This window comes from Cimex lectularius, unplaced genomic scaffold, assembly GCF_000648675.2.
Source record: "Cimex lectularius strain Harlan isolate CLEC.00 unplaced genomic scaffold, Clec_2.1 scaffold282, whole genome shotgun sequence".
Lineage (NCBI taxonomy): Eukaryota > Metazoa > Arthropoda > Insecta > Hemiptera > Cimicidae > Cimex > Cimex lectularius.
This window is the reverse complement of record NW_019392887.1, coordinates 422278-431845: the sequence shown is the minus strand read 5'-3', so window position 1 is coordinate 431845 and position 9568 is coordinate 422278. Positions and strand designations below refer to the sequence as shown.

The following is a 9568-nucleotide window of genomic DNA, read 5'->3' as shown; positions in this document are numbered from 1 at the left end:
TTTGTAAATAAAAAAAAAAAATTTTTGGGATACGAATCGGTATTATGCGTCTCAAATAGCCTCTAATACCCAACTCCGACTTTCCACCTTCACGAAGCTTAAGCGGGTGTACCCTGTTGATACAAACGGAAAGAGGGGTATGGAGGTTCAGGAGCTGGACCTGACACCTCCTAAACCCAAATCCCACAACTTACCCACTTCCCACCTTATACCCAAACCCAGCCCCAAATTTCAGCCCAAATCTAAGGTGTTATGCAACCCATGCCGATGGAGAATAGTACAGGGGTAACTGTGCCAATAATGGAGCGTCCAGGGCACCAGGTGAGGCTTTTCTCGGAAAGCCCACACAACGAAATCCACTTGCGAAGATGAAGTAATTCTAAAGTTTTATATGTTTTTTAAAATGACTAATTTATACATTGATGTTTTTTTTAAATAAATCATTAACGCTATATAAAGTTGTATAATATTTTAACCGTGTAAATTCTACATTTGTACCTGTTTTAATAAAAGTATATATTTTTTTTAATGTCTTGTATATATGATATATTAATCGATGTATTTTTAAAAATAAATTGTTAAGCATAAATTGTAATAATATTTTAATGTACATCCATCCTTTGACAAAGTAAATTTTACTTATCTACCAATAAATATTGCATGGAAGCATTGAAAAAAAAAATATTTTACAATTTTGTCCAATTTAAAACAAATATATTAGCCACTTGTTAATCGGATTTGATCACTGGTACGCGGGTAGATGATGTCCTTCCTATCAGAGGAATCTTCTTTTTAGAATTTACCAGCCATTATTATTATTTGTTTATCAAAAAGGTAGTTGCCTATTCCTGGAAACGCAGAAGGGTTGAAATAAATTGTGGATTGGAGTTGATGATCTGACCTTTTTTTAATTGTTACAGTAGGGTTTTTATTTTTTTGCATTAAATTTGTTAGTTGTTATGCGTATAAAAAACTAATGATGCTATTCTTTTATAATAATATACTGTTAAATTATTACTAAAAAATGCACTTATTGCTAATAAATGTTTCTTTAATTGGGGTAGAATCTTACGTGAATTGAGTCTGGCACTTCAGATTGATCATTTTCTGGATTACTTTCACATTTTCAGTACTTTTTTAAAATCATTTTAGTTTTGCATGTTATATCTTTAAAATGAGTTATAAAATAAACGTAGTCAAAATGTTGTAACATTTTACTAAATATGAACTAATGCGATTTTCTTTCTATTAATTATTAATTTAAAAAATAAGATTTTTTATATTAACTGGTCAGAAAAATATTATCAGAGGAAGACTTAAATATACGATTTTTTTTCAAATACTTGCTGAACCTTATCTACCATTATTACTTATTTGATTGAATGAGAAAAATAATCCCAAAGAGAAAAACAAAAATTATTTTCAATATATATGTAAACTGGATGGTCTAATGCTCCCTGAATTACAAGGATGGGATCAAGTAGATAACGCTCTGATGTTCACTGTTCATAGGATAAACAACTACTAATGTGTAAATCTTATCCAACACAATACAAGCGCATTCGTATTACATACATCTATAAACATTTACAATAATAATTCCAAGATTTTTCATCTTTAATATTGATCTAATTTTATTTATAATAATTTTAGAAGATCAAAAGTGCTTGCATGTAGTTACAAAGATTTAATATCGGCAATGAAATCTGGCATGAATCACATCAGCCACTCTAAATTCCTATGTAATGAAGACGACTACAGATCAATTCAAACCAATAGTTTTCTCTTACTATTACTCTATGGAAGTAAGGAAATATAGAAACTTTTCCTGAAAAAAATACCGCAGGAAGTTACAACTAAGTTATTTATTTCCTTATCATATAAAAAACATTTTACACTAACACATTTAATTCATTTACATTGTTTCTACTGAATAGCCAGCTGTGTAGAATGAAGTGGAAGAAACATTTATTTATGTATTGACACTATATAATTTTTCGGTCTTCTTAGAATTAATCAATCTGGTATTCGTTTAATTAAAATATGTATAGGTAAGTAAACTTATTTAAGGGCTTTTTTATTTGAAAAAATTATTTTGATAAAAATAATTGTAATATTATGGGTTTAATTTTCAGGTTTATTCCTTCCAATAAATCAGAATATTTTACAATTAAAAAAATAATATTTACTTATTTATTCGTTACATTAAAATTAGTTATATTACAAATTTAAGTAAAATATTTTTGATTTTCTTGAAAAACCGTTGCAACCTGAAGTTACATTGAATGCAAGCTGATCCGCGGTGTTGCCCCTGATTGGGTGATCGTGGTAAAGCCATTTTTCCAGGGGGCGTGTCAATTTTAATCCCTCTGCCTGGAACATCCCTTCCGTTGGCCAACACTGCCAATCGTACTCTTTTCATTCAACTTAATTTTTCACTCCAAAATTTTTCTAGGAATTTGCAATAAAGTTTATTTAAATATTGAAATTTTATTCCAACGATTAAGAGATTTTTTTGATGATAATAGACTTAAACTTAGATAATATGAATATGCAAAAAAACTGTTTTAAAAAACTCCAAGGAAACCTATATTATTACATTTAAATATAATATTACATATCTTAATATAATGTATTGCATATTCATTCTTGCACATATTTTTTAGCATAATTCAAATAATTCCAAAATGAAGTTTATTGTGTTGAAGGTGGCGAAAAATTATGTCGGTCATGCAAACAGATTCTACTATTATCTAAAATATCAAATGGCTATGAATTTGAGGAAAAGGGTATAAGTAAATTGATACGAGTTGCAACAAGAATGTTGAATAAATACTTAATTTCATTCGTCCCGTTTTACTGAAAGTAGATGTATTAAACATAAACTTCCGTTTCGCATAGGTGAATTGATAAATTAATGCTCTAATGTTTTCATGATGAATGGCCTCAGTTAATATGCAATATATATTAAAGTTTTGGCCCTAGACCTCTAAATATTCATAAAAAGTATGACAAGAATTCGAAAAAACTGTAAATTGAGAAAGCGATGAATCCAAGTTAATAGCTCAAGTCCGCAAATTTATTTTAATCAAGTTTTATTAACTTGCGACAACAGGAAATATTCCCGGCCGTGATTCCATCAATTCTCGACGTGTTCGGCGGGTCAACTAATAAGCGAAATATGGTCGTTGTTTATGCTCCGGAATTATATGGGATTTTTAACTTATTTATCGATTCACTATTAATTCTTGTGTTCTTTTTACACTTTTCACAAAAAAAACATAACCAAACCCGAAAGACAAGAAAATTTTTGAAATATATTTTCTTCCTCCTGTTGCGGCAAAAGGTTGTAAATTATATACGGGTTATTTCAAACCGGTATTTTTAAAATTTCTAGATGGATTTTATCTTGCTTTTCAAGAGTAAACTTAGCTAAGAGTACAAAGGTCAAAAAAAAAACGAAATTTGGAGATTCGGCATTTCTTCTTAGTACGGTAGTGAGTGAATAAAGGGCAGAATAAATACTTAATTTTAATCGTTCCGTATTTTACTGAGAGGATTTTTATTAAATTTACCTCTCGAGTAGGGTGATATTTCAGTCTATTTTGACGTACAAATTGTGACGATTAAATGGCATTTGTCTTAACGACGTGTATCGCTGCTAGATAATGCAAAACGTTCAATACTCTTTTATATTAATAAATCGGATATTTTTCGCAATAAAATTTCAACATTTTGATAAACAACTTTATCGATTTACTGGAAAAAACCCAAAGCCAAACGGAAAGGGTGTAATTATATGGTAATAAAAAAGAATCATGACACTTTATAAAAAGTACGTAATTAATTAAAAAATGAATATATATGAGACATTATTTCGATAATTAACGTTCTGTTGGTAATTAGTACTGGGATAAAATTCATGAATTTATTCCAACTCCTTGTTCAACTGAAAAATTTGGTCTTGAAAAATGGTCTGACCCAAAGATAATATAAATACCCTGAAAGTACAAAAAATAATAATAAAATATTATTGAAAAAACTAGACGTTTTTGTTGTTTTATTTCAAACTTTCAAAGAATATGCTATTTTTCATTATAATGACTGCAAAACACTATGTCTATTCCAGTCGGATTTCCGGGGTCTACAGATATGAATCTATTGGAATGTAGGGAATTAATTTTCTCTTCGACTTATTTTGTTTGCATTTTTTTGCTCTCGCGGGTAATACATATAAGTTCTATTTTGTGGGCTTCTAAATGCGAATTCTGTTTGCCGGTGGGGGACCATTTGTCAGTTGGAGTCCTTGCTTTGGTTTTTTGACGTGTCATTTTTATTATTTTCAAAGTTTGTCGCATTTCAATCTTGTATTATTTGTTTTTAATTATATTTAAAAACTGACAAAAGTAAATACAATATACGCACAATAATAATAATCTACGTTTACGTCCATTTATAGAACCAATCTGTTATACATATTGATACAATATAATGTTCAGATCTTTTTCATGTTTATAAATCTGATTTTTATTACAGAAAAATTTCGAAATTTAAGTGAAATATGCTTCAGATATCCTAGAGAAACCTTCGGAATAGGAAAATTCGTTCTAAGAAAACAAGCTAATCCGCGGTGTTGCCCAACGGAAGGGGTGTTCCAGGTAAGGGGATGAAAATTGACACGCCCCCTGGAAAACTCCTGAAATTGCCGGGTTTATAAATTGTCCAAGATGTCACTAAATATTTCATTTAACTGTTGTCCTCAAAGGGTTGAACATCGTCTGCGGAAACTTTTTCCAGTGCTGTCTTTTTTCACTGAAGAAATCGGTAAGTCAAATTTCTGATTATATATGCTTTTTGTATATACTATTCAAATAAAATGTAACTTTTATATTTGCGATTTCTGAAGTCGTTCAAAGAAGAAATTATTTTTATGAATTATTATTTATTTATTTTAAAAGTGTATGTTTTTTAAATTTTCTATACAGACAAAGATTCGTTTTTACGAAATGGAATGGAATTTTATCAAATCGTTATACGTAGTTTTATAATATAAAATCATAAAAATAAATTCTTGCATTAACGTGTTTTAATTTACTGTAACTTGTGTTTTACAAATGTGTTTTTGTATGTTGCAGGTAACGAAGTCAATACAAAAATGGAAAATCTGGCTGAAAATGTTTTACCCCAGATTGACGTAAATGACAGCGACTTCGTTTACGTTAATTCTGAAGACGTGAGGGAGGTGGCTGCCGTCAATAACAGCGCGTACACATGCTACGCATGTGACGGTGTGTGCACCTTCCGAATGATGGGTTGGACGACATTTCAGCCAATTTTCTCCACGTCCTCTTCCACATGGACGAGAGGATATTGAAGAAGCTAGATGCTGGACTTGGAGGACACGATCTCAGGCAAATTAAACCCCCGACGGAGGCTCAACCCAAGATGCACACTGGACGGCATAAAGGACTGGCGTTCTCGTCGGGCGTCAACAAGGAGAGATATATGCATTCCTGTGCAGTGGGCCAAAAAATTTTCAAAGACCGGTATGCCCTGAAGGTTCACTTCAGGATACATACCGGTGAGAAACCGTTCGTCTGTGAAATATGCGCACGTGGGTTTTCTCAGAAAGCCCACCTATTAAAACACAAGGAAATCCACGTGCGATGATAAAGTTAATTTTAAATTTGTATATTTATTTTTTCTTTGACAATTGTATGTAATATATAAATTGATATGTTTTAAAAATAAATTATTAAGCATATATAAAGTTGTATTAATATTCTAATGTACTTCATTCCTCTGGCAAAATGAATTTATCACGGTTTACTTATCTGTCAATAAATATTTCATAAATAACTATACACCGCTATCTTTAGAGGTAAAATATTCTATTATATTCTGGCTTTCTGAATTTTCTCGGTTCAGTGGTAACGACAGATTTTTATTTATTGTAGTAAAATTAATAGTGTTCTCCGATAAACTTAGGTTAATTTTGTTTTCCTCTGTCGGGAGGTACGCCTCCACCACTCTCTACCGACATCTCGGACGGTATGAGGTTTTATTATAGCTCGTTTACAATTTTAAAAAGACGGTACTACTTTTAAAGAAATACGTGTTTTAAAATTGTACAGAAGCGGAACTGGATTGGAGTTTGACCGTGAGAACTGTTTATCGTTTTCACAGGGAACGTTAATCCTGTGTTGACTGTTCGAAGGTTCGAAACTGATAAAATATATTTCTTCTTGGTAATATTAAAATCCAAAATAAATTGCAAATAACTATTTTTCAAAAATATGCAAAACCAACTACTCTAAAGAGGTAAATTAAATGGGAAGGTTCATCTCACGATGTTTGGAACGTCTTTTCTTATAAGAAATAAAGATCACACTAATTATCAAATAACGCAGCTTGGCCGTTCTCAATATTGTACTTTCAGTCTGACTGTTAATCCAAGCTCCATGAGGCACTAGGCCCAAAAAGTAATCTAACTTACACTCTCAAAACAATACCAGTACCTCAGTTGATAACAGATATCGACCATATCTTGGAATATTATCATCATCTTACCACAAACATCTAAAATACATTACGAGAAAAATTTTGTAAGTCCTATTACTTTAATTTTATTAATTTGTAATTTTATAGTGGAATATACAATACTACGGATGGGTTTATCAAAAATTGCAAAATATATGATCGGATCTATGATTGTGTAATAAAGACAAAAAAGTTTTTCAGATAAATAAAGATGTAGTTGTTATAGAATGTGACAAAACCAAACTGTTATTTGATTGTTTATTTGTTTTAGAAAAAAATTACAAATGTATTTATATAAAAGAAAAACGGGGGTTAAAAATAAATTTGAATTTTTATTTTAAAAAAGAAACTATTGTTATATTTTTATATGACAGCTTTTTAAATAATTGAGTTAATCGACAATAGTTTGTACGTTTTTTGTTTGATAGTCTTGAAAATGGGTACCGCCAATGGTCCCGAAATACGTATTGGAATGAAACTAAAGTGAAGAAGTTTTGTAGTTCAATAAATATCCTATCACATAAAGTTCAGTTTTATTTCATATTTATAAATCTGGTATTTGTTGTAGTAAATTTCCAATATTTAAATAAACAATTGTTCATATATGCGGGAAAAATCTTGGGAATGGAAACATTCGTTGGGCAAAGAAGCAATAATTCGCCTATGTTACCAAACGGAATGGGTGTAATTATATAATAATAAAGAATAATCCTAATACTTTCCAAAAAATAATATGAAATAGGAAACAGATTCATCCATTACTTCGATAAATAACGTTCTGTTGGTACGGTAGAAATTACGGACTTTTTCCAAATCATGGTTGGACTGAAAAATTATGAAAAATATATGAAGTTATATGGAGTTAAAAAGAAAATAATCTGCCGGAAATGTGATTTAAATACCCTCAAAGACAAAAGAAAAATTTTAAAATCGGGGCGTTTATGAATTAACAATATATTACAGGTTTTTCGGAATCCGTTTATTTAATAACTTCAACTGTAAAATCTCATGTAATTTTTCGTTCTATAAGAAAACCAATAAATTTTTTACAATTTTGTTTGGAATAAGATCATGAAAACCGAAAATTGACTATCATTCATATATATGATACATATTCATTATATTATTATTCAACATACACTTAATTATAGTATAAAATAATTAAATACAAATTAAAACTAACACAATAACTGCATTTACGCGATGAAATTTGAGATTTGCTAAAAATTGGGTAGAATCCGTCATAGTACTCGACCACTTACAATTTATAGGCAATTTTAAGGACCAGAGAACTTTAAATTTTTATGATTTATAAATTTATAATTTTACATAACATCAGCACAAACGTACAGTACAAAATTCCGAGCTTGCTTTTATTTTTAGTGCATCTATGTTGTACATATTGATACTATATAATGTTCAGATGAATATTTCATATTTATAAGTCTGATATTTTTGATAGAAAAATTTCAAAATTTAAGTAAAATATATTTCAGATTTTCTGGAAAAACTGTTGGAACATAAAAATACTTTGGCCGAGGAGACGCTAATCTGCGGTGTTGCCCAACGGAAGGGGTGTTCCAGGTAAGGGGGTGAAAATTGACACGCCCCCTTGAAAAATACCGAAATTCGCCAACTTTATAAATTGACCGCACTGAAATGAAGCTCATCATTTTATTGTTGTCTCAAAAGGTTAAACATTATTTCTGGAAACTTTTTCCTTTTTGCCTTCACAGAAGAATTGGTAAGTCAATTGTTTTTTAATTATTCAACATTAGGATGAATTTTTCCTTATTACCCCGGTTACTTTGAAACCATCTACGGTTTTTTTCGTATATGTGCTTTTCGTATATACAGTTTAAATAAAATTTAATTTTTACGTTTTAAATTTCTGAAGAAAAACATTCTAAAACCAAATTTTTTTATTGTAAAAATGAATATATGGAGATATGTCGAATTTGCGCGATTTTCAACAAGTAATGGATTTTGATAAACTTGTTATCGTTATTTTAAAAATACAATTTAACTCTTAAAAATAAATATCTTATTTGTCAGAACATGAAGTAATTGCTTAATTTACGAAAAACCTTAATTTACAGGAAGGAATGTATATAACATATGTGTTTTTGTATGTTGCAGGTAAGAAAAAAATGGAGAATCAGACTGAGGAATTTTATGCGTTCCCTAAAATCGAAGTCGAGGAAAACGACTTCATGCACGACAACGGACAGTTGGAGAACAGCCGGTACACATATCACGGCCGGATACCAAATTGTGACGGTATGTGCACCTTCCGTGCATCAAATAATGAAGAATTTGAAGGCATATCTATGCAGTTCCTCCACGTCCTCTTCCACTTGGATGAGAGGACATTACAAAAGATAGATGCAGGTATTCAGCTAAGCCGGAACATATACAAAATATGAACCGCCCGACGGAGCCGAGAAAATATACTCGACGGCCGCATGGTTTGGCGTCTACGTCGGGCGTAAACAAAGATAAATACATGCACTTCTGTGCGGTGTGCCGAAAAGCGTTTAAAGACCGGTATGCTTTGAAGGTGCACTTCCGGATTCATACCGGTGAACGTCCGTTCATCTGCGATATTTGCGATCGTAGATTTACGCAAAAATGCCACCTTTTAAAGCATAAAGAAATCCACGTCGTACGATGAATTCTGTTATTCATATATAATTTATTTATTTTTAAAAATAAATAGTTAAGTAATTTCAAGTTGTATTGATATTTTAATGTATTTCCTTCCTCTGAAAACTCAATAAAAAAAAAAAATTCAAGCAAATTTATATTTTTCCTTTGCCAATAACTTGTCAATCAGCATTGATAAATATTCTGAGCCTGCCCTTATTCCAAAAGATAAACACTTATATTTGTATTTGCCTAATGGAACATTAAACATAGTCAATTTTGTACTTTCTTCAGTTAAATCTGTTAGGTTTCGTGGTCCGGTTCACCAAATAAATTATTTTCAATTAATTAAGGCATTGGGTGAGATAAAAAATTGAAAAAT

The 9568-nt window shown here is 30.6% G+C and overlaps 1 protein-coding gene across 1 annotated transcript in view; it reads left to right on the top strand.

Annotated features, from left to right (window-relative positions):
• Nucleotides 1-4584: 4584 nt before the first annotated feature.
• Nucleotides 4585-9568, top strand: part of LOC106670996 (zinc finger protein 235-like) — a 30776-nt gene continuing 25792 nt past the window's right edge. The window contains exons 1-3 of the mRNA XM_024229054.1: nucleotides 4585-4824; nucleotides 5136-5661; nucleotides 8640-8931. Coding sequence (XP_024084822.1) covers nucleotides 5356-5661; nucleotides 8640-8931 — 598 coding nt within the window. The 5' untranslated portion in view covers nucleotides 4585-4824; nucleotides 5136-5355. The remainder of the gene's footprint in view (nucleotides 4825-5135; nucleotides 5662-8639; nucleotides 8932-9568) is intronic.